The sequence below is a fragment of the Paroedura picta genome, chromosome 2 (genome assembly GCF_049243985.1).
Source record: "Paroedura picta isolate Pp20150507F chromosome 2, Ppicta_v3.0, whole genome shotgun sequence".
Taxonomy (NCBI): domain Eukaryota; kingdom Metazoa; phylum Chordata; class Lepidosauria; order Squamata; family Gekkonidae; genus Paroedura; species Paroedura picta.
In genome coordinates, this window is record NC_135370.1 from 37,582,149 (window position 1) to 37,607,487 (window position 25,339).

Below are 25,339 nucleotides of genomic sequence, written 5' to 3' on the forward strand. Positions count from 1 at the left end.
CTCATCCCTATTCTTGCATGGCTGAGAGGCAAATTAAGGCTTCATGTGACTGCAGTTTGCATAGAACAAGACACGTGATCTTCATCTTATTTGTTTGAGTCCTGAGTGGTAATTAGAATCCAGATCTCCTCAGATCTCTCCCTTGTCTACAGTTTAACAACGGGGAGAATCTATGATCCTGCAGCGTGTTTTCAATCCCTCCACCCAGAATTGAGGTGAAGGATGCGTTATGCTTGCATGATCCCATAGCTATAACGAACAGATGACTAAAACATTCTGAGGATCGCTTCTAATACTTGATTAGGGTTGCATTTAGATATTGATGCTCTGTAAACAAGATCTGAAGATCACTGGCCTGTTTAATTTCAGTGGATGTTGTCTGTGAGTCACCGTTCCGTTTCCGCTGTGGAAATAACCGCTGCATCTACAGCCATGAGTTGTGCAACCAAGAAGACGACTGTGGAGATGGAAGCGACGAGGCAGAAGAACATTGTAGGTCTCCCATGTAAAATGAAAACGGGGGAAGGGGGGCATAAAATAAGTCCTTGGAGGATTGATTGATTGATTGATTGATTGATTGATTGATTGATTGATTGATTGGGCAGGTTTTAGCCAGGGAGACCAGCATGTTCTTGATGTTATGTCCAGTGGAAGAGCTCTTACAGGCCCTGCGGAAGTGTTTGAGGTCCAGCAGGGCCCTCATCTTGGTAGGAAGAGCTGTCTGCCAAGGCCAACAAGATTTCCCTTAGCTGTCTGTTCCTGTGCCAACCCTGGAATGTTGAGAAAATGTGGCAAACTTACCCAGCATCAGCCACTATTGCCAATCTGGACCTAAACCTTGCTCAGTGCAAATGCCACCATGGTAGCATTGGGCGTGGCTCAATGGACAACTGGTTGTGGAGTGTTAGCAAAGACCTTGAGCAGCACTGGCCAGCAGAGGAGTGAGGGTGGGTGAGTAGGAAGTATCCCAGCAGCCCTGGGCATAGTACCATTGAGTGAGCGAGCATAGGACTGGAGTTGTAATTAGAAGCAGGGAAGAGCCTTATCTTGGCTTACCCTGTACTGTGGACGAGAGTGGGGTTCTCTCTCATTCAAAGGGCAGCTCGGGAAAGCCCAGAAATGGGTAGGTATAAGGAAAACCAGTTTTTCCCCAGATCCAGGTCCCAGGTGTGAGTGGTGTGGACTGACAATGTCACCTGGCCAAGAGAACACCCACTCAGTGGGCACACAGGTTAGTGGGCAGGATGGTCCTTTCATTGCCACCTTGGCCAGACCTCCCCTTCTAGTCCAGTAAGTCAGTAGGCAGTTCCAGCTCGCAGAGCTCTTGCATGTACGCCTCTACTTCTGCTATCTCTTTTGTCTGGCAAAACCATGGCAACACCCATCTGGCATTCTGAGGTCTCTGCTCCTACCACCCATAGCGTTAGGCTGTCTGAGGTATGCCTCAGTTCCCTTTTTCAGGCAGTCAGGAGAGGGCTTCACTTCCTTCCCCTAGATTTGGAATATTGGTAATCCTTCCCAACATCATTATTCAGTGACTTCAAATATTTCAGGATCCAAATCTCGCAGCTTTGCTTATTATGCTTTATTCTGTATATGGGCGAAACTTTGTTAGCAGTGCTCCGTGTGAGTGGGAAATACAAGGTGGTTACAACCCAAGATGGAGGGCTGAACAGAGAAGGTGTGACAAAATGGAGGTCTACTGATTGTGGCAACACAACTTAAGATCAACTGTTATTTGCAGCTTTCATCATCTCAATGAAAAATGGTAAAATTAGGAACAAGGTATTGAGATTTGGGGAACTGGAATGGCCCAAATTTTATTGAAATGAGGCTGTATGCAGACTATAGAATGTTTTTAATACATAGTATTTATACTGGTTTTAGTGTGGATTGTTTTAATGTATTGTAAATGCCCTGAGCAACCAAGAAGAGCAGGAAATGCGAATAAAGGTTACTGCTACAACTGCTGCTGCTGTTGCTGTTTATACTATTACTACTACTACTACCATCACTACCACTACTAATGTTCAGCCAGTCATGATAAAGTGACCCTCTCTGCTGGCTAAGTTGCCTTTCTTTTAGATACTTCATACATGTATGTAAGTACTTCAGGAAGAGCCTCTTGTGACGCAGAGTGGTAAGGCAGCAGACATGCAGTCTGAAAGCTTTGCCCATGAGGCTGGGAATTCAATCCCAGCAGCCGGCTCAAGGTTGACTCAGCCTTCCATCCTTCCGAGGTGGGTAAAATGAGTTCCCAGCTGGCTGGGGGGTAAACGGTAATGACTGGGGAAGGCACTGGCAAACCACCCCATATTGAGTCTGCCATGAAAACGCTAGAGGGCGTCACCCCAAGTGTCAGACATGACTCGGTGCTTGCACAGGGGATACCTTTACCTTTTTAAGTACTTCAGGTACTAACCTAGGCACTTTAAGAAGCAGGTACTTTAAGATATGCTATAGGCACTTTATCTTATGTAAGTGTGTGAGTGTGTCTTCTGTCTCCTGCCTGCAGGCAGAGAACCCACTCCTAAGCCTTGCACCAGTGAAGAGTTCAAGTGTGGCAATGGAAACTGCATCCCGCTGCACTACGTCTGTGACAATTACGATGACTGCGGAGATCACTTTGATGAACTCGGCTGCAGTAAGTACTACAGTCCTTGTGACTCAGACCCGACCTTGAATCTGTAATGGGAGAAGCACCATTGTGAGGTGCGACCTTTGTGCATGTATGTGTACAACGGGGTTGGCAAATCTTGCAAACTTTAATTGTGATACATCAGAGAGTGGTCTCTAATCCAAATAATAGTCAAGGCCGATCCTGCTTAGCTTCTGAGACGTGACAGGTTTGGGCTAGTATGAGCCATGGTTTCTTAAGCCAGTTTGGTGTAGTGGTTAGGAGTGCGGACTTCTAATCTGGCATGCCGGGTTCGATTCTGCACTCCCCCACATGCAACCAGCTGGGTGACCTTGGGCTCGCCACAGCACTGATAAAACTGTTCTGACCGAGCAGTGATATCAGGGCTCTCTCAGCCTCACCTACCCCACAGGGTGTCTGTTGTGGGGAGAGGAAAGGGAAGGCGATTGGAAGCTGCTTTGAGACTCCTTCAGGTAGGGAAAAGCGGCATATAAGAATCAACTCTTCTTCTTCTTAACTACTCCTCTGCCCCAAGTTTGAAACATGCATTTTTTGTGATGACATCATGCTGCCTCAAGTAGAAGACAGGGTAAACTATGATAGGTAGCATAATCACTAGTAATTTTAGGCACCCTGAAAAGTTCCCTGAAGCCCTCTATGTATCCACCGCCATGATTTCCTCAATTTGTCTGCTTTGGCAAGAGTTTTCTCTGCATTAGGGCTTCTTACACCTTTCTTGAGTGTTCTCAGCCTATACTGATTCTTGGTAACATCACTGAAGGAGAAGGATCTAGTCCCTGCTGATAGGAAAATTTCTTATACCAGCCACATGAATCTAAGACTATCAAGAATCTGAGGGCATATGAAGTCTGTTCCGGGCAGGGTTTCCTGAATTGGCAAAGACTTTTATCCAATTATCTGTAAAAGATTATTGAAAATGGGGAGGGATCTTTTGGTGCTCATCAGTGTTCACGAAAATTGCCATGCCTTTTCCATTCAACTCCTGTACAAGGGTTGGATTTTTATACAGACAGACAGACAGACATACTGCCCTCCCTTTGGAGTCAGGGTGGTTTACACTGAAGTTTGTAATACAGTACAAAGAAAAACATAATGATTGTGAAGGTATATCATTTCTAATGTTATAACTCTTTAACAGTATAGCATTGTGATTTATGTTCTGCACTATGGTTTGGCTCTTTTATTTATTTTTGTATTTATATATCAGGACAGTTTAGATATAGGTAAAAACAAGCAATAATATAAAATATACAAGTTAAACTCTAAATTACTATAAGTTTTTAAATGCAGAATTAAACTGAAACTAATTTGCCTAGGTTGTCTCCTGCTCAGTGGATAGGTGAAGGGGTGCTGAATAATATTTAATTTGATGTAACAGGTGATTATTCTGGTATTTTCGATGTAATTTTCAGGACCTCAGCCATAGGCACAGGGGGACAGCTCTGTCTTACAAGCCCTGTGGAACTGTCCAAGGTCCCTCAGGGCTCTTGTTACCAGGAAGAGCATTCCACCAGGCTGGGACCAGAACAGAAAAGGCCCTGGCCCTGGTTGAGGCCAGTTTAATTTCTTTGGGGCCACGGATCCTAAATAAATTTTGATCACTAGATCTTAGTGGCCTTTGGACGACATAGTAGGAGAAGCGGTCCACGGATATGGTGGTTAGAAGCTTTTGATGCAATGTATTCTGTCAGTGTTTGTTGTACATTATATATTTTTCCAGTAACCATCAGGAATGGCAAGCACGATCCCCACGATCCCACATCCCCTTCCTCAGCCGGGCAATGTCCTGGCCAGTGTCCACTCCGGTCGCTATTACCTTCAAATAAAAATTATGATTCTCCTAGACTCAGGAACAGGAAGAACTTGCGCTGAAAATATCTGCGAACACAACTGTACCAACCTCAGTGAAGGAAGCTTTATATGTACCTGCAGGCCAGGATACAGGCCCAGTGATCAGAACAGAAACACCTGTGACGGTACTGTCTATCTTCAGATTGTTTTCTGTCTTAGGAATGTTCAGTGATGTCTTGCTCTAATAAATCCTTTTGTCACTTCCATTATGCCATTAAAAGGGCTTCCCTTGAGGTTGTTGTTGAGTGGAGGTATATTTCTTTCCTAGCACTCCAGTTCATAAATTACCTTAGATCTCTATCACTTTCCTGTCCTGTAGACTCTTCCAGGTACATTCGTTTTTCTTCCCGAGTTGGCCTTGAACTCCAAGAAATATAAAGATATTGATAAATGTGGATAAAATGAATTAAGAAATTAATCCTCTGAGCCCAACCTAAGATCAAGTAGACGTCAAAGGGAAGAAGAGACGAAGGGAGATGAATATTAGAGAATGCACGAAAAGTCCAAAGCTGGGGGGACAGAATCACAAAAGATCCATTGGACCATTTCCACATGCCCTCGGGTTACGCAAGTCAAAACGGGAATAAAACCTGACACCAGCCCCTTGTGCTGTCTTAAACGTAACATATTCTGAACCATTCTCCCACTTGCTCAAAATGTTGTGCGATGAATTTTTGGGTATTGCACAAGATCGTGTACGAGTGGAACTGTGCCAGATCTATTTATGCTGTCAGTCACACATTGCTGGATCCAAGCTTCTGAATGGAAGAAGAGCTATGAGGAATCATAGTGAGAGGAAAGAACGAAGAACAGGAGCAGTAATAGTGAAAAGAAAGAACAAACACATAATAAGGATAGAATAAAAAACTAAAGGAGAAGAAAGTGATGCTGAGGGTTGGATTCTGGTCCAGCAAGGCAATTCTTTTCTTCTTAAATGTAAAAAAACCCCTAAAAAACAAGCACTACATGTAACCCCAAAACTGTAAAACATGCTTATTTCTGTTTGCCTTCAGATATCAACGAGTGCGAGATCTTTGGAACATGCCCACAGATTTGTAAGAATTCCAAAGGAAGTTACGAATGCTTCTGTGCAGAGGGATTTAGATCTGTTGGAGATCAGCAGGGGACACAGTGTGCAGCCAGTGGTAAGCTCTACCAAAGGAATTGAGAGGTGCTTTAAAAATATACACATTGGACTTTCTCTGGCGATAAACTTCCCCCCTTATCTTCACCTGTATTGTGTTCTCTCTCCTTGCTATATGTTTTTTATTTTGCAGTGCAGTTGTGTAGAATCCTATAGAAAACCACTGGGCTACTAAAGCTGGGGGGTGGGAATGTATATTCTCACATTCAGTTATCTCCCCCCTTCCCCTTCCTTGCAGGTTTCTAGAAAACAAGAGGCCTGTTCATTCTGTCGCCGGTTGTCAGCAGGAAGAAAATTAATGTTGCAGCAATTTCTCTAAAGGCAGATTATATCGATATAAATCAATGATGCTTTGCTGACAGATTGTCACTAATGATTCATGGACTAATGAACATAAATAGACGGCGCACAGCCCATTTATAACATCAGTCACTCAAACGCGGTCACATAAAAGAGTCACGGGCCTTTTTGGGTCATGCCTGTGACTTTGATGTGTGATATAATTTGAGTAGGTGGAACCTTGTCTCAGACCCTAAAAATGCAAAGGGAGCAGCGATAGTGCAGTATATTGTTGTATATAATGAACAATTCAAGATCACGCTGTCGCAGATCAGACAACATGAAATCATTTTAGTTTAGGTATGATTACTTTTTGAAACCAGGTTTTAGCCTGCAGGCATTTGATTTATTTGTCATCGCCTTCATCTTTGTATTTATACTTTGCCATTCCAGTTTTAAATATATTTATTTGTTTGTTATGTTTATATACCACCCTTCCCATAGGCTCAGGGCAGTTTACATAGCGGAACAGGGAACAGTACAGATACCTCACTAGTTATAAACAGTAACAATACAGTGATAACAAATAGAACAATATGATAGAACAGTAGAACAATGATGAGAACAGTAATTCAAACCTACAGCATACTGATGGCCCCATGGGTTGGACAAATTGGCGGTGATTTTCATGGGAGGGAGGTTCAGAGGGCCAATGGAAGGTGATTGGTTCTGGTCAAACTCAACCAAATGCCTGACAGAGGAACTTTCTTTTGCAGGCCTTGTGGAATTGTTCAAGTTCCACTAGGGCCCTGATCTCCCCTGGGAGCTCGTTCCACCAAGTGGGAGCCAGGATGGAGAAAGCTCTGGCCCTGGTTGAGGGCAAGTGAGCCTCCTTGGTGCCTGGGATCACCAGGCAGTTGGAGGTAGTGGAGCATAAAGCTCTTTGAGGGGTGTAGGCTGAAATGACTCAGAGCCCAGAGACTAGGGCCTAACTTCCTTGTTGTGTTTGAAGGTGACCAGATAGCTTTAGCCAGGCACTATTTCTCATCTTGGGTCTGGCCAAGAGAGAGATGTCCTTTGCACACCTCCTTGAATTCCATGATGGAAAAAAAGCGGGATACAAATTTAATAATTGGGTTGGATACAGATTAAATTGGCAATTCTACCAGTCCCTCTTTCCCTTTGCAGACCACTTTCATGTCATTGTTCTAGGGTTTTTCCCCACGGATTGATATTTCCTGAAGATTAGTAGGGTGTGGAGAGGAAAAAGTGAAGAAAATTTCATTCTGCAAATGAAGTATTTAGACTGGATCCCACAAAATATATCTCAGCCTAAACTATGTCACAGGGTTGATGTGAGACCAAAAGGTTGGGAGCAGAAACATGGATGCAGCTCTGAACTCCTTATTGAAATGGCTAACAAAAAAAGCAGAGAGGAATTTGATCTAACAGGAATTCTAAAACAGGAGTATTTGGCTAGGAGTATAGAATTCAAATCTATTTGGCTAGGAGTAGAGAATTCATGGCATCCGGCCCTCTCAATTCCTGGCAAATAGATGGGGAAGAAATGGAGATAGTGACAGATTTTATTTTCCTGGGCTCCAAGATCACTGCAGATGGGGACTGCAGCAAAGAAATAAAGATGCTTGCTCCTGGGGAGGAAAGCTATGGCAAATCTAGACAGCATCCTAAAAAGCAGAGACATCACCCTGCCAACAAAAGTGCGTCTAAAGACTATGGTATTCCCGGTTGCAATGTATGGCTGTGAAAGTTGGACCATAAGGAAGGCCGAGCGTCAAAGAATTGAGGCTTTTGAACTCTGGTGTTGGAGAAGACTCTTGCGAGTCCCTTGGACTGCAAGGCGAACAAACCGGTCCGTCCTAGAGGAGATCAGCCCTGACTGCTCCTTAGAGGGCCAGATCCTGAAGAAGGCCAGATCCTTATGAGTTGGAAGGACTCCCTGGAGAAGAGCCTAATGCTGGGAGCGATCGAGGGCAAAAGAAGAAGGGGACGACAGAGGATGAGGTGGCTGGATGGAGTCACTGAAGCAGTCGGTGCAAACTTAAATGGACTCCGGGGAATGGTAGAGGACAGGAAGGCCTGGAGGATCATTGGCCATGGGGTCACGATAGGTCAAACATGACTTCGCACCTAACAACAACAGAAGATTCAAGTGTCCAGTCAGCCATGAGACTTCCTGGCTGACCATGGGTTAGTCAGTCTGCCTTATCTCACTGATTTTTGTGAAGATAAAGTAGAAGATGTGAGAACAGTAAAAGTTTACATGAACTTCTTGGACAATAGGCAGGGTAAAAATAAAGACAGGTGGGGGGGGGCAGTGTGATACTTTGTGTTGGACAAATCAGTAATTTCTCCTGCATCTTTTGAGCACAGCAATATAGAGTATGTTGTTATCTTTTCCAGGTAACCCTCCAATATTGCTTCTGCCTGATAATGTCCGTATTCGGAGGTATAACATGTCATCCGAGCAATACTCTGACTATATCGATGATGAGGAGCACATCCAGGCTATAGACTATGACTGGGACCCGGAGGGGATAGGCCTCAGTGAGTATATTTACGGCTTTAATAACTAATCTTTTACCTGCTAGTGAGGTTCTTATATAGTGGCTGTTTGTGTCACCATAAAAAAGATTTAGCACCTTCAAAGTGGTAGGTATGTTGTGAGAATCAAATGGTGCTACCTGCTGCCCCCACCCCCAACTTAGTTCCAAGTTGTAATGCTGCAAAACAGGACAAACCCCGAGGGGGGTGAATACTTTGCAAGTCACTGTATTAAAAGTCCTGTGTGCAGATGAAGTCCTCATGTATTCAACCTCCAGTTCCCCATCTTGTACATCTACTGGCGTTTTAAGAAAAATTGCTACGATATCAAATGGGCACTGAAATAGATTCCAGTCCATGAGGCCGGTTATCTACTGCTGCTGTAGATTTAAGTGTGTGGTACTGAGCTCTTATCTTCAGTTCTCTGTTTATAAAATAGGTATGGGTATACTTCGTGTCTAACCTCTGAGGGCGATCGTGAGAGTGAGATTGAAGACAGGCCTCCGGGAAGGGCTGGCTGCCCCCCCTCCCACAGCTCAGTCCTTTCCTGGGATGCTGGGAAGCGCAGACGCCACTTCTGTGAGGTGGCATCTGCAGTTGCCAGGCCCCCAGGAAGGGCTGGCTCTCCTCCCCCCCCTCCCCACAGCTTAGTCGCTGCCATTTGTCGGGCTTACCCATGCATTCTGCGGGGTGTGGGTGGTTTGGGAGGCGCTGTGCCCTCCCTACTCCGAGAGCAAGTGGCCAATTAGGAGGCGCGGTGTGCGCGCCTCCCATTTGGCTCCGTGGCCCCGGACTGACAATCAGAGGGACTTGTCAGTCTGGGGCCAAGAGCCAATGGGGTCTGTTCCCCATCCCGGACTGAGCCCACCCCTACATCCCTTAGCCTTTTATTTATACCGCTACCACGGAGCGGTGTAAAGATACATTGCAAACCCCTAAGACGCTGACCGGATATCTTTTTATAACACCCTTCATTTGATCTTCCAGTGTTTAATACCTAGCAACTACAAAAATATAGGAGTCATGACATACCAAGTAGTAACAGTTCAGGAAGTAAAAAAGAATTGAAGTTAAGAGTATTAGAACTGAATCTGTTGGAATAAAGAATATCTAAGCTGACAACTGTATGAAGAACTTGTCTTCAAGATACCTTTATGTGATTGGATATAGCCAGTAATAAACAGATTGTGTCTTTCTGTTATACTGAGTTAGACCATTGGTCTATCAAGGTAGGCATTGTCTACTCAGACTAGCAGTGACTCTCCAGGGTCTCAGGTAATGCTTTCTTATAACTCATCCTTAAAAAACAAAACCAACCTGGATATACCAGAGATTGACCTGGGACCTTCATCATGACAAGCAGATGCTGTACAACTTGGTCACAGCCCCTCACCTTAATTGTTGTACTTTTAGCCATTTATGCTGTCAGCATTATTGATAAAACTCTTCACAACCGTAATGGTTCTGCAAAAAGCAGTATTGCATATTAAGCCATCATGTCTCTGGCCATAATGGATTTTCTGTCATTAAGGATGCCTAGTTTTAGATCTTCTTCATTAAATGTTTCGGCAAGAGGAGAATGGTGTCATATTCTCAGGGAGTAAATGGCTTGAGTGACTTGGGGCTTTGGCGTGCCACAAGCTGGCCAAGCAAATAATGCATGTTCTAATGACAGCATGAGCCTCTTGTGGCGCAGAGTGGTAAGGCAGCCGTCTGAAAGCTTTGCCCATAAGGCTGGGAGTTCAATCCTAGCAGCCGGCTCAAGGTTGACTCAGCCTTCCATCCTTCCGAGGTCGGTAAAATGAGTACCCAGCTTGCTGGGGGGTAAACGGTCATGACTGGGGAAGGCACTGGCAAACCACCCCGTATTGAGTCTGCCATGAAAACGCTAGAGGGCGTCACCCCAAGGGTCAGACATGACTCGGTGCTTGCACAGGGGATACCTTTACCTTTACCTTTAATGACAGCATAATCATTGTTTCATTGTTTTGTACTGATGTAATACCGTTTTTCTTTATTATATCCATACTATGCATCGTGCCTAACATATTATGCATGCTCAAATTTTAGTAATCCTAGTCACACATGGACAAATAAGAACATAAGATGATCCCTGCTGGATCAGACCAGTAGTCCATCTAGTCCAGCATCCTATCTTATACAGTGGCCAGCCAGTTCCCCTAGATCAGTGATCCCCAACCTTTTTGGGGTTGCGGACTGGTGGGGGGGAGGGTGATCCGGGCGCCGCGCATGCACGGAAGCTCATGCGCAAATGTGCATACACGGCACATATGTGCATGCATGTTTGCACCCGGTGGGGCCGCAAATGTGCTTGTGCTGCAGTTTCGCACATGCAAGGACCTGCCGCGCATGAGCGTTTGCGCTCCTGGCGGGGCCGCAAACGTGCATGCGCAGCAGTTTCGGTCCCACCAGGAGCGCAAACGCGCATGCACGGACATGCTGCACAGGCGCATCTGCACCGCCAGTAGCCGCGCTTCCCTCTTCCCACACTCCCACAGAAAGAAGCTTGCTGGGCCGCAAGCTAATCGGCTGCTTTGGTGGCCGATTTGCTCGCGGCCTGGCAAGTTTTTCGCTGGGGGGGCGGGGAGAGGGAGCTGCAGCCCAGTGCCGAGGCCTTTGCAGTACGGCACCGGGCCGCAGTCCAGTGGTTGGGGACTACTGCCCTAGATGGCCAACGGCAGGGTGTAGAGGCCTTCCTCTGGTGTTTCATACTGACTCCGGAATTCAGAGGCCTAATACCTCTGAATGTGGAGGTTCCCTTCAGTCACCATGGCTAGTAGCCACTGGTAGACTCCTCCTCCATGAATCTATCTAATCCGCTTTTAAATCTGTATATTCTTTTGGCCATCACTATATTCTCTAGCAGCAAATTTCAAATTTTCTCTCTGTGTAAAGTAGTATTTCCTTTTGTCCTCCCTGAGCCTGCTGCCCAACAGCTTCATTTGGCTGCCCTGCAATTCTAGTATTTTGGGAGAGGCAAAAAAATGTCCCTTTGTCAGCTTTCTCCACCCTATACATAACTTTATAAATCTCTATCATGCTCCCCCTTAGTCATCTAAACTGAAAAGTCCTAGACTCTTCAGCTTTCAGCTCCAACCCCCAAATTGTCTTAGTTGCCGTCTTCGGTACACATGAATCAACCTTAAATTGAATCGGACCATTGGTCCATTGAATTTGATATTGATAGGCAGTGCTCTCCAGGGTATCAGGTAGCGGTCTTTCATATCCCCTGCTACCTCATCTTTTAAAGTGGAGATGCAAGGGATTGAGCCTGGGATTTCTACATGCCCAGAAAATGCTCTACCACTGAGCCACAGTCCCATCCCTAAAATAATAATCATTAGATTAGATGTCTCCTCATATTGATTGTACCCTGTGGTTATTAGACGTCTTTTTGTGTGGACTGTTATTGACTTCCACTGTTTAATCTACTTTAAACAAAATAATAGATAATAATCATCATGAAAATAAACTCTGAACTTCCTGCAGGTATTGTATACTACAGCATTCTGGGACGCGGTGCAGAGTTTGGTTCCATCAAACGTGCCTATATCCCCACATTTGAAAGTGGTGGGAATAATCCTGTGAAGGAGGTTGATCTGAATCTGAAATATTTGGTCAGTCCAGTTGGCTTAGCAGTGGATTGGGTTGGAAGGTAAGCACAACAGCTAGATAAAAAATGTTCAGGAGATCTTTGTCATCTTTGAATGCAGTAAAAACATGGCAAATGTTGGGGGACTCTTTGTAGTTCCACATTCATACTGTATGTGTAGGTTTATACTGGAGAATTCAATCCTTGAGTTATCCTGATCCCATTCTCTGTAGAGCTTTCTAAGTAATAACCTTGAAATTCACCAGGTAGCCTTGGGCCAGTTGTTTTTTCTCAGCCTTACCCCTCCCTCACTGGGGGACTTTTTAAAGGATAGAGTTGAGGAAGTATCATGACACCATGTTGGAGGAAGGGTGAGATAAAAAATGCATCAAAGAAAAACACCAACACTTTCAACCCCAGAAGTAAGAACATAGCCGGTGGAGAGTGTTTAAAACTGCTGTGATATGATCCATGAAACTTGTTCTTGCCAGCTGCCCAGACACCACATTTTGAACCTGTTGGACTGCAGATGGCAAATCAGCCAGAGCCAGTTAAAGCCTTAGAGCTAAATGCACTCCAAACAATGCACTTGTGCTTTGAGGAGGGAGTTCAAACCCCACCACTTCCAAAAGAGGTAGACTCTCCAAACCTAACTTGGCCCAACAGCACTCCTATCTAGACGACATTTTAGTTCTTTGGCTGTCAAGCAATCTAATGCCAACTCTATAGACAGTGATTAAGGATGTTTACTGTCTCACCTGACTCACCTAAATAAAAGAAGGATTCGAGCTGAATAAAGCTTCCATATGTGTATTGACCAAATCTCCAGATTCCTTTTCCCAATACTTTCATGAAGTTGCTTAGCATCATGGGCTGTGGAATGAAGCCCTGTGAGAGGTTGTGTTTTAAGAACCAAATGCTGTCAAGCACTTGTCTCTCAGTGCCACATTATGGCACCGGAACACCTGGTGTTAAGTGGCACCACTGTTTTACCTAATCAGTCCATGAGGATACCACGAGTGGTTTCATCAAAAGCCACTGAGAAGGCCAGAAGACTTGAGGACTCATTTGTTCCTGTATTTTTCCCAACTGAAGAACCAGCCTAACAAGATTAGGGCTGAAAGCAGACAGAAACAGGTCTAGATCAGGCTTTCTCAGCGAGGTTTTCATGAAACCCTGGGGTTTCTTGACAACTCTGGAAGGGTTCCCTGAATGGGTGGAATTTAATTATATATTTTATACATATATTAAAATTTGTTAAATATTTCCTGGGTGATATAACCATATACAGTCATGTCAACCCTCCGGAAATGGCCAGTGATGAGCCTAGAGGGAGTGAGAAAGGAAGGGGTTTCAGGAGGGCATGTACACAGCTACGCTTCCCAACCATAGTCTGCATAATAATGTCACTTTCAGGGCTTCTCAAGGCTTGAAGAATGTTTCAGGAGTTTCTCAAAAAAGTTGAGAAAGGTTGGTCTAGAGGCTCAGTTCCATCTAAAAAAGCTTGGCGTTTTATGATCCCCACTGATTTATGTACCTTGCTGAAGAGAGAGATATTTGCTACTGTCTGAGAGTTATTTAAATCTCCGGGGTTTAAGATGGGCTTCGCAAGGAAAGGGACTTGGAAGCACCTCTTTTGAGATGGCTTGGCAAGACTCCTTCCTTCAGCCAGGCATTCATGTCCAGCTGGTACACCAAGATGGGTAAGGTTCAAAAATAGAAGGGGTAGAATGACATTTTTAAGACATGCATAGTGTTTTTATTTGTTGCATTTTCTCTTATGCTGCTGAGTGATAATACAGATTGCTAATTATTCAATTGAATCTAAACTAGGCATCTTTACTGGACTGATGCTGGGACGAATCGGATAGAAGTGGCAAAGCTTGATGGGAGGTACAGGAAGTGGCTCGTCTACTCCCTTCTGGACCAACCGGCAGCAATTGCCGTCAACCCTAAACTTGGGTGAGCACTTAGGAGACCAGAGGAGTAAATTTGAATGAGAACCCAAACTAAAATGCCACACTGTTCCTCTGCTGGCAAGTACAGCCTTAGTTTTTGTTGACGAACAAAATACTTGAGCGCTTCCCAAATATTCCCTTGTGCGTTATTGCAAGTTAAAGATTTGTTCTAACGGGTCCCTCTGTCCTTGTGTTCACGGAATTTGAAGGCGGTTAAACAACAATAAATAGGCATTATTGGTTAATAGAGCAGAGTGGGTTGTTGTCACAAGAATGCTGTTAGCTACTGGACTGCAAGTCTGTTATCAGTGAAATGAAACAAATGGCTTTGTTGACCCTTATGTTAGTATGGCCGTAACCACAGCTGAGCAGCAGATAGGATAGAGTTGCTAGTTTCTTAAATAACCGTATTTCAGTTTTATATTAGAGAATACCTATATATTGGGGTTTATAATATATAGGCGCAGAGTGGTAAGGCAGCAGATATGCAGTCTGAAGCTCTGCCCATGAGGCTGGGAGTTCAGTCCCAGCAGCCGGCTCAAGGTTGACTCAGCCTTCCATCCTTCCGAGGTCGGTAAAATTAGTACCCAGCTTGCTGGGGGGTGAACGGTAATGACTGGGGAAGGCACTGGCAAACCACCCCATATTGAGTCTGCCATGAAAACGCTGGAGGGCGTCACCCCAAGGGTCAGACATGATTCAGTGCTTGCATAGGGGATACCTTTACCTTTACCTATATATTAGGGAGCCAGTTAACGTAGTGGCTAGAGCTTTTGACCAGGATTGAGTAGACTCCAATTCAAATTCCTACCCAGTCATGAAATTTATTGGATGACCTTGGGCCAAAGGCTGTTTCTCAGCCTAACCTGTCTCACAGGGATGTAGTACAAAGGAAGAGGGAGGAAAGGAGAACTGTTATTGCTCTCTTGAGCATCAAGTAGGGTCAGGGAAGCACTTTATGCATTTATATATTCAAAGGTTTGCGTCCCACTTTTCTCCTCTAGAGACCCAAGGTGGCTTGTGTGCGCGTTTTGTGTATCCTCAAGTCACTTCCAGTTCATGGTGACCCAATGAATTAACGACCTCCAAGATGTCCTGCCATTAGCAATCTCGCTCAGGTCTTGTAAACTTAAAGCTGTGGCTTGGTGTCGTTAAAAGCATAGTGGCTAAGAGCAGTGGACTCTCATCTGGAGAGCCCCGTTTGATTCCCCACTCCTCGACATGAAGCCAGCTGGGTGACCTTGGCCCAGTACTGTCAGAGCTCTCTCAGCCTCACACACCTTACAAGGAGAGGAAGGGAAGGCATTTGTAAGCAACTTTGAGAGCACTTCGGGAAGTAAAGAGGAGGACACACCCAAAAAATAAAAGCTTTTCTCTTCTTTATTGAGTTTATCCGTCTCATGTTGGGTCAAAAGTGACTAACAGCCCTACAAAACACACAATATAAGTAAACCGATAAACAAAGAAAACAACTGTATTTCTGTCTTGGATGTTCCTCGGTCCAGTGCCTGGCATTGGATAATACAGGCTCTAAGCCATGAGCTAAGAGCCAAAAAACCCTTTGGCTCATGCTCAAAGGCCCATGGCCTCTGGCCACACCTAGTCTTATAAAAGTCCCTGAACTTTATTTTAGGCATATCATAATCTTTCAGCCTGAATTATCTTGCAGAATTATAAATGTGGCAAGAAACGCTGCAGAAATTATCAAGAAAATTGTACCCAGAAAGTGCTGCAAATAGATCCCATGTTGTGAAAGGTAGACTGGATCATGCAAAGTTGCTTGGATTAATTAGGAGACATTGAGGGTTTATCTAGAGGATTTGAGATAAGAAGAAAGACGCCAGCGAATGAGAACGTGATCAGTGAGGAATTGCCAAATGCTTACCCACCGGAGTCTCTCTTGGCGGTTATTTTGCTTCTGTAATGACTATATGGTTCGGTGTCCTGTATAACTCTTGGCTTTGCTCTCTTTAGGCTAATGTACTGGACGGACTGGGGGAGACAGCCGAAAATTGAGAGCTCCTGGATGGATGGGCAGCAACGGCTAACTTTGGTCTCTGAGGACCTCGGCTGGCCAACTGGCCTCTCTATTGATTATTTGAACAATGACAGAATATACTGGAGTGATGTGAAGGAAAACCTAATCGAATCGATGAAATCTGATGGGACTGACCGGAAGACTGTTGTGAGGGGAGGTAGGAAAATAAATGTTGACTAAAGGCATTTTTTAAAGTGTTTCCCAAGACTCTCAGGGGTGTGTTCATACTGTGGTAGCAGATGTCTTGTTCAAGGCCACAATGGGGGACAAGACTTGTCTTATAGTACTCAGATCTGGTCAATGCATACACAGCTAGGAAACCAGTGCAGTATTTGCCTAGTGCAACCTTGCTCAACTTTTTTCCTCTGAGAAATCCCTAAAACATTCTTTAGGCCTGACGAAACCCCAGAAGTGGCGTGATCATGCAGAATATGGCTAGGAAGCACAACTGTGTACTCGGCCACCTGGGGCCCCTCCCCTTGCCACCCCCTCCTGGCCCATCAGCAGCCCTTGGGGGGGCAGGTCAACATGACCATATATGGTCATATCACCTGATAAATGTTTAACAAATGTAAAAAATATACAAGATTAACTCCCACCCATTCGGAAACCCTTCCAGGGCTGTCAGGAAACCCCAGGGTTTCACAAAACTCTGGTTAAGAAAGCCTGGCCTAGTGCGTGAGCTGAAGTGATATTTTGTTTCAGTTTTGGGGGCAAAGCCTTAAAACTTTGAAAAGGTAGCTTTCGGTTAGGGTAGAAAAAGTTCACAGGTCTTTGGAACTTAGCTTCCAAAGTGAGCATCAAACATCATTAATTCGAGTGTCATTAACTTCTGTTTTGTTTAACTGAAAAGTAAACAGCCCATATAGTCTCGACGTCTTTGAAGGCCATCTCTACTGGATGTCTAAGGAAAGAGGAGAAGTCTGGAAAGAAGACAAATTTGGGAAGGGAGAAAAAATCAAAGTCTTGACCATCAACCCTTGGCTTACTCAAGTCCGCATCTATCATCAACATAGATGCAACCAGTCAGGTAAAGGACCAGTCCTGGATGTGTTATTTTCAAATCACTGGTACCCATAAACAAGAAACAATGCCCTCAGAGGCCAACAACGTTTTCAGGGCATGAGTTTCAAGAGTCAGAGCTTCCTTCTGACCTGTTTGCCCCTAAGGAGCTGCTCGTCTCAAATCTAGCTGTTCTACTTCAGACGCACACAGCTACCCTCTGAAACTAACATCCTCTAAGTCAGCAGTTCTGAACCGCTGTCTGAAGCTCTGACCATGAGGCTGGGAGTTCAATTCCAACAGCTGGCTCAAGGTTGACTCAGCCTTCCATCCTTCCGAGGTCGGTAAAATGAGTACCCAGCTTGCTGGGGGGTAAAATGGTAATGACTGGGGAAGTCACTGGCAAACCACCCCGTATTGAATCTGCCAAGAAAACGCCAGAGGGCGTCACCCCAAGGGTCAGACTTGACCCGGTGCTTGCACAGGGGATACCTTTACCTTTACCTAATGAAGTGAGATCCATCCCCACCCCTACTCCTCTGGAGCTCTCCTTTGAGCCAGCTTGGTTTTGTGTTTAACAATGGTGAGCTCCCTGCTCCTCCACATGCAGCTAGCTGGGTGACCTTGGGTGAGTCCCAATTTCTTTCAGAGCGCTCTCACCTACCCCACATAGTGTGTGTTGCAGGGAGAGGGAAGGTAGGTGATTGTAAGCCACTTGGAAGACTTTTGGGTATCCTGAAGCAGTGTGGAGGTGCATGAAAGCTTACACCCAAAATTAAACTTTATTGGTCTTAGTGGTGCCATGGGACTCAGATTTTGTTCTGTTGCTTCAGACCATCAGGGCTACCCCCCTGAAGGCGTTTAGAGGCATGCCACAAACGGGTGCAAAGCAATGAAGTGCTGTGCATTAATGTTGTGGTGCCCGTTGTGTTCCAGGGATTCAGCACAGAGGTTATATGCTCCCTATTTTGGTAACCATGTTTAGGATACTGCACACTGCTGTCTTCTCTGTCTTAGATTAGGCAGTCTCCCGTCCCTGTTCGTTTTGGAGCTATGCTTACCTTTATGTCTGCCCTGATGCGCTTGTCAGGCATCTTCAGCCCAAACCACAGTTTGCATCCCACAGGGTCGGTGCTGGCGACGGCTAGTGAAAGTGCTACCCTAAATGTAAACGTAGCCCCAAAATCACAACCCAGGAGCTTCCGTGAGAGGGGGGGGGGAGGACTTCGCAAGCCGGCCAGGGGCTCCTGCTCTGTTGTTCATAATGAGGACATCAGGCAGTATTCCCATCTGTACAAAACCTGTGGGCATATACATCTGTTTCCATACCTCCAAGTAATTCCTCTGATAGAAACCATGACGTTAGTCTATGCGTTTTAGTCGAATTTTGACTGTATTTTTAATTGTATGCCTGTTTTTATGTTCGCTGTCTTGTGGACCGTGATTGGGTGGAAAGACAGCATAAAACTGCTTTTAAATAAAACAAATAAAAGTGTTGTCATAGGGAACGCCCAGCTGATTCTCCAGGTTCCGTTGTCTCATTTTGTTTTACAGTGGCCAATCCTTGCAAAGATGTCTGCAGCCACCTCTGCTTGTTGAGACCTGGGGGATACTCCTGCGCTTGCCCTCAGGGGGCCCGCTTCGTAGAGGGAAGCTCAACGGACTGCGATGCAGGTAGAAGAGAACACCAAGCCTTATTTCTTTATGGAAACCGTTGATTTGTGTCCCTTTGAAAGACCAAACAGGGATTTTTTCCCCATGTGGAAAATAGCACAGCCCTCTTTAGAGAGGAGTTTACATGCACCATTGTGTTCTTTCCCAGCAGCACTTGTGGGCTTTCCCTTTTAGGCTGGAAGAAAATAAAACCTTTGCTCTGACTTAAAGACGAAACTTAAAGAGGCATTCTGGCTGCAGGCAGAGCTTTTGGGGTAAAACTCTGTCTGCAGGCAGTCTGGAGTGGGAGGGAAGAGTGGAACTCAGCACCACTTTCAAAGCTCTGTCCCCCCCTATCCCCTTCATCTCTTTAGTGGACTCTTAGTGGAACAGCTTCCTTCCTTCCTTCCTTCCTTCCTTCCTTCCTTCCTTCCTTCCTTCCTTCCTTCCTTCCTTCCTTCCTTCCTTATTTTATTTTATTTTATTTTATTTTAATTTATATTCCACCACTTCCATAACATGGCTCATGGTAGGTTAAAATCATAAATATCCATTAAAATCCCACTAAAACAATAATGAAATCCCTATAAAAATCCACCCCCAGGTAGTGAAGCTACCTTATACTGAAACAGACTACTGGCCTGTCACAGTCAGTATTGTCTACTCAGACTGCTATTGGCTTTCCAAGGTTTTTCACATCACTTAACACCTGATCTGGAGATGCCAGGTATTTAACCTGGGACCTTCTGCATGCCAAGCAGATGCTCCACGACTGAGACTTGCCACCTCCCTGGATCACACTGGGGCTCTAACTCGTACTGCCAAGTATGCCTGTCCTTTTCTGCCACGCCCCCAGCTTCTTCTGAGGCCCCCTTCCTGGGAAGACCTGGTGCGCTGCCCTGGCTCCTGCCTCTTGACCCTCTCAATGCCTCTCCTGGCATCACTGCATCTCTGTTGGGTTGTCCCCAGGGGATTCTTCTCCGCAGGCTGCTGGGCCATTTCCTGTGGCTTCCAGACAGCCCATATGGCTATCAACACTGGCCCTAGTGTTGGTCCTGAAGCAAGTGTGGGGCTGGCAGCTCTAGACAGGAGCATTCTCTATATGTGTGGCCCCCATCTATGGATAACTAAATCTGTGGATTGGGGCCACACCAGGGCTAAAAAAAAAATCTTTTTCTTTTTTTGCAAACTGGGGGGGTCTCCTCCTAGGTTTGTAGAAAGATCTGAGATCCTTGAAAGAAATACATTGGTAAATAAAACTGCATCTAATGCATAGGCAAGGCACTTATCATGTTATGGCAGCGGCTACTGGGATCCAATCCGGGTCAGATGCCAGGAGCTGCTCTGGGCCCAGCCAATAGGAGCTTCTCTGAGCAGCTCCCAGACAATGCCGCCACTGCAGCCAGCTTCAGAAGGGGGTGGTGGGGCTGGAGCTGTGGTGAACTTAAGCAATGGGGAGGGAGATGGGTGTCACCGAACCCCCCCCCCCACATTCTTAATATTTGCCTATATAGGTTAGGATCGCTGAGAATAATTTCTCAAGTGAGGCCCTGAACTGAGACTGGACTAGTGTCATGGTCTCTTTGGCTGTAACTTTTAGCATACTACCCTTATTTCTAATTCCCAGATGTTAAAAGCAAAAATAACAAATCAGTGAAGACAATATAGTTTCCCACACTAATCAAAAACCGAGATGTCATAAAGCCCTGTTGAATGCCCAGGCTTCACTCTCACAGACGTAAAGCATTTAACCTGGGGTATTTCCTAGGTGTCTTTCCCTTTAGAGCTGAAATCTTTATGCCTCGACCCAAGTCTTAATTGAATAAATGCTCATATTCAAAGGGGAAAAGCAAATTATAGCCTCCCCAAATCATTGGAATTAAGTGTGACAGGTTTAGATGTAGGCCTCCTGCTCTGAATACACATGTCTATTTATGTGAATGCAGCTGGAGTAATTTACTTCCATTCAAAGGCTCCTGGCACACAATAGAGCACGTAAGGGACCACAGAGCCCGCAAAGAGCTGCCAAGGGAAAATCAGTCACCAGAAGTCCCATGTCTTCCATGTCTTTGTCACCATAGTCAATGTCCCACGTTGCAGATCCGGGTAGAAGGACTTTGCTAGGTCATCAACTTCCATGGTAATTAAAATAATTTTGCTGGGTTATCTTTAGATTGATAGAATATCAGTTCCTGGGCCCGAATCCAATTCTTGATGTGTTCGATTGCATTCAGGAAGCCAAACGGGGAAATGCTTACCTAAACACAATAGATGTCTCCATCAGGCTTGGCAGGGAATCAACTGGGTGAAAGTAACTTAGGTCTCTTGCTGGCACTCTGTCTCTCTCAAGGTGGTGGGTGGGGCTCAAAGTAGAAATACTGAAAGTACTGTTTTTGCTGCTAATCTACACCAGGGATTCCCAACCAGGGTTCCACAGACCCCCAGAGGTCCGTGGGAGCTCCAGAGGGGGGCCATGGCCTTTCCCTCCTGCCTTAATGAACTTGGCCAAAAACTAGGGAATTGGCCGCCTCCATCCAACGGGCTCAGTGGATAGGCTGTGGATGTAAAAATCAAAGGGGGGGAGTTGGTTGTGCCGTATTATGGTGGGCCTGGACTGTCTTCTCAGCTCCTCCCCTTTCCAGCCTACATGTGGTGAAGCTGCCATAGTGGCAGTAAAGGTAGGGAGAGGGAACGAGAGGAAGGCAAAGGGTGTGGGTGGTGATGTCACTTCTGTTGACATGTCACTTGCAGGGGCATGGCCAGCTAACATTCACTTCTAAGGCTCTTCCACAGTCTAAATCAGGAGTAGTCAAACTGTGGCCCTCCAGATGTCCATGGACTACAATTCCCATGAGCCCCACCAAGCCATATTAGATTACTTTCACCTTAAGAACTGAGTAAGCATTGCACTTCTGTCTTTCATGTATGCAAGAGCTCGCTTCTTGTTCATGGCCAAAAGGCAGTATTGTCACAAATTCCAGGTTGACGTTTGACCTGAGACTGAATAGAGTCTATGTCTTACTCAATAGACACTGATATTTGCTTTGCCGAAGACAAGCTTTATTAACACAGACACGACTTCTCATTTTTATAGCTATCGAACCCCCTCCTACAATGCCACCAGCATGCAGGTGTATGTATGGTGGAACATGCTATATTGAGGAAGACGGGCTTCCTAAATGCAAGTAAGTCTATGTGGGGAACCTCAGAGGGTTGTCAAGCTTGGTAACAGGCAGAATTTCTGTTATTCACAACATTACGGCAGGCTGAAGTCCAGAGAAGGCACAACGTTCATAAATTGAGTAGTTTGCCAATGTGCTTTCCTACCGGTAACCTTTTCGGAATGATCTACAGGTGGTCTCTTTGGCTACGGAAAACATTTCAGAAGAGAACCCAACTGTATGCATGTTCCCTGCTATCCAGCTTATGCCCCTTTTCTAGACTGCAGATTTATAACATCTAATCAAATCAGACCACGTTCCCTGAATGGTACTTTCGGTGATACAGTTACATGACACAGTATGTCATCCCGATGCTTAATAACTTTGGTGGATCCAACCAGACTCCAAGAAGCTCTCCTCCCAATCTTTCTCTGTTTGGAAGAAGAGCTGCATAAATTGGAGGAAGGCTCCTGAGGCTGGGAGAAAGCGTCAAAAAGTTGTGCAATCGAGTCTTGGAGTTAGAGGTTGGGTCCATCCCACTGCCTCCAAGGTAGAACTGGACAGGATAAAGTGGTTGGCCATTATCAAGGAGAGAATATTAAAGACATCATCAGGTTTCAGTTGCCACTGACCGGAAGTCTCTCTGATGAGATGTATCCGTAGCTGCCCTTTACCTTGTTTGAGTGGTTTGAATTCTCTTCCACGCATAAAATACCCTTTGAATGTCCAAAACTAACATGCGAGGAGTGTGTTCTTCGGTAGATGTTCCCCTCATGTGATTCCGGGGGGGGCGGGGGGACATTCATTCCCCAGCATTTTGAAGTGACTCAAACCAACAAACCACATTGGACTACTGCTCACTCAGTTGCAGCTCCAGATGTTTGTGTGTGTGCTGTTAAACAGGGGTAGTCCACCTGTGGTCCTCCAGATGTCCATGGACTACAATTCCCATGAGCCCCTGCCAGCAAATGCTGGCAGGGGCTCGTGGGAATTGTAGTCCATGGACATCTGGAGGACCGCAGGTGGACTACCACTGTTGTTAAAGATCGGCTACCTGTGTAATGCGGTGACTCAACAAGCCATAGAGCAGCTCCCCAATTGGTGGCCAGGAAGCTGACTAAACCTCAAAGAAAATACCTTGTGATGTGTAACAGGAGAGGCTACAGGTGTTTAAAGCAAAAGAGAAGTTGTCCAGTGAGCAAGTGACTCTGATTCCTGCTCGAAAGAAAAACCAAGGGATCTCACTCCCCCCCCCCTCCACACACACGCTCAAAAGCACATTTTAATTTTGCTTCGCCTGTAGAGGCCACTCATGCTCCACTGAAACTTAGCCTCTTCTCCGACTACTTAAAAACTGAGGACTTTGTGACTCAGCATTCCTGCATGCTCATTTCTCAGTAAACTGCAAGCAGGACCCCCCCTGCCCCTTTGCTTCCAGTGGAACATGGAATTACTAAGGAATGGGCTTCCTAAAAGAGTAGTGTCTTGTTAGGTATTCTTTAGGGACTATAATGAATAAAAGTAGCCTGTTTCTGTGTTCGGTGCCACTCAGGTATCTCCCTTCCCTTCACAGATGCTCATATGGATACACTGGAAGTTACTGTGAAGTAGGACTGTCCAAGGGAGTACCTCCTGGGACCAGTAAGCTTCAGCTTTTATACTGGACCATCAAACATGGACCTTAAGGGCTTGGGAGGGAAGCCATTCTAGAATTGAGCGGAGAAGCCGAAATTCCAGCCGTAGAGTCTATCTTGTTTGCTGACTCTTTTTATTTTCTTCTCTCGTTGCAGCAGTGGCCGTGTTGCTGACTGTCATTTTGATAATAGTCATCGGAGCGCTAGCCGTTGGCGGCTTTTTAAATTACCGACGGACAGGTTCCCTTTTGCCGTCCCTTCCCAAGCTGCCAAGGTAGGTTTTGGATGGCTGATTCCAGGCCTGAGAATATGTCTCTTTCGCCCCTGCTCTGTTCCCTTTCTGCGTCTGATGTCTTGTGTGCCCTCTCGGTTGCAATAAAAAAAAATGTTTGAAGAGGGGTCGGGGTCAGCTGGTAGTGGACTCCGCTAACAAACAGCAACAAACCCATTCCTGTTTTGGAGTTTGGCTTTCTTCTGTGCAAGTGTTTGCATTTAAAAATCCGTGGAAGTGTGAGAGCACAATCAGCACTTTTGGTTGTGCTGTTTTGCTTTAAACTCATTGGGACTGGTTCTTGTTGGCAGCAGAGGACAGGACTCGCAATAATGGGTTTAAATTACAGGCAGAAAGGTAACAACTGGATATTAGGGGAGAAATTTATGTCAGAGTAACTCAGGAGTAGAATCGGCTGCCTAGGGAGGTGGTAAGCTCCCCTCACTGGCAGCCTTCAAGCAGTGGCGGGATGAACACTTGCCAGGAGTGGCCAAACGGTGACTCTCCAGCTGTTCATGGACTACAATTCCCATGAGCCCCTGCCAGCATAGCCAATTGGCAGGGGCTCATGGGAATTGTAGTCCATGCACAGCTGGGGACCCACAGTTTGGCCACCCTTGCTTTAGGCTGATCCTGCATTGAGCAGGGGGCTGGACTTCTTGACCTGTATGGCCCCTCCCACCTCTGCGATTCTGACAGCCATTCATATCACTGGATTTTTCCAGTTGATTTCAGTGGGACTCAAATGGTCCCTGAAACACTGATGGGTGCAGAAGGCCCACAGCAACTGTGGTGTTCCTCTGAATCCTGAGGAGGTGGCAGTCCTCTGGGAAGTCTTGCTGGAGACAGGCCACGTCAGTCCACGTTGTCAGCAACTTAGTCATACTGAAAAGCAAATTAAATTCTAGGCACCTAGTTACATGCCATAGTCTCAGACCCTGTTAGTCCAGAATTGCCACCCAAGTGGACTTTTGCATATACTTCCGTGGACAAAGAGCCGCATTCTCCACTGAAGAGTGTCCCAAGGAGCACTTTGTGCCATTGCATGCTCCATGTGTTCATGTGTCATGGTCCATTGCATCTGAAGCAGCTAGGGGAGTCTGCTTCGTGGTGCACAGTCTGCCATAATGTACATTGAGTGGAACCCTTTGTGTACTACAGATTGTGCATTCCATGCACATGAGAAATGCAGCTGCATATAACAGTTTCATAGCTCCCTCCCATCTGTTCATTCAGTGGAAGTGTACTTTCACAGATTCCATACAGTTCACCGTATCAGCTAATCGTGATTTTCTCAGCCACATTTGACTACTAATAGGGATATTTAAAAGCCTTCACATTCTGCCACTGACAATTCCTGAATGCTTTTTCTAAAGAAACAATTCAGCGTCCTGTCTCTGTCTCCTCCAGAGAACTGTTATCCTATTAATACCTCCTCGCCCTCAAATAAGAACTGTACAAGTGTTTAGAAAGGTATCTTTTATTGATCCATCTGTTTTCGGTGGAATTTT

At 45.6% G+C, this 25,339-nt stretch overlaps 1 protein-coding gene across 1 annotated transcript in view; it reads left to right on the forward strand.

Moving 5' to 3' along the window:
• LRP2 (LDL receptor related protein 2) overlaps positions 1-25,339 on the forward strand; it is a 216,187-nt gene that overhangs the window by 179,547 nt on the left and 11,301 nt on the right. The window contains exons 62-74 of the mRNA XM_077319790.1: positions 370-492; positions 2,516-2,644; positions 4,504-4,635; positions 5,524-5,655; positions 8,358-8,501; positions 12,009-12,174; positions 13,945-14,073; positions 16,044-16,264; positions 16,961-17,137; positions 18,664-18,783; positions 21,857-21,947; positions 23,497-23,564; positions 23,714-23,831. Coding sequence (XP_077175905.1) covers positions 370-492; positions 2,516-2,644; positions 4,504-4,635; positions 5,524-5,655; positions 8,358-8,501; positions 12,009-12,174; positions 13,945-14,073; positions 16,044-16,264; positions 16,961-17,137; positions 18,664-18,783; positions 21,857-21,947; positions 23,497-23,564; positions 23,714-23,831 — 1,750 coding nt within the window. The remainder of the gene's footprint in view (positions 1-369; positions 493-2,515; positions 2,645-4,503; positions 4,636-5,523; positions 5,656-8,357; positions 8,502-12,008; positions 12,175-13,944; positions 14,074-16,043; positions 16,265-16,960; positions 17,138-18,663; positions 18,784-21,856; positions 21,948-23,496; positions 23,565-23,713; positions 23,832-25,339) is intronic.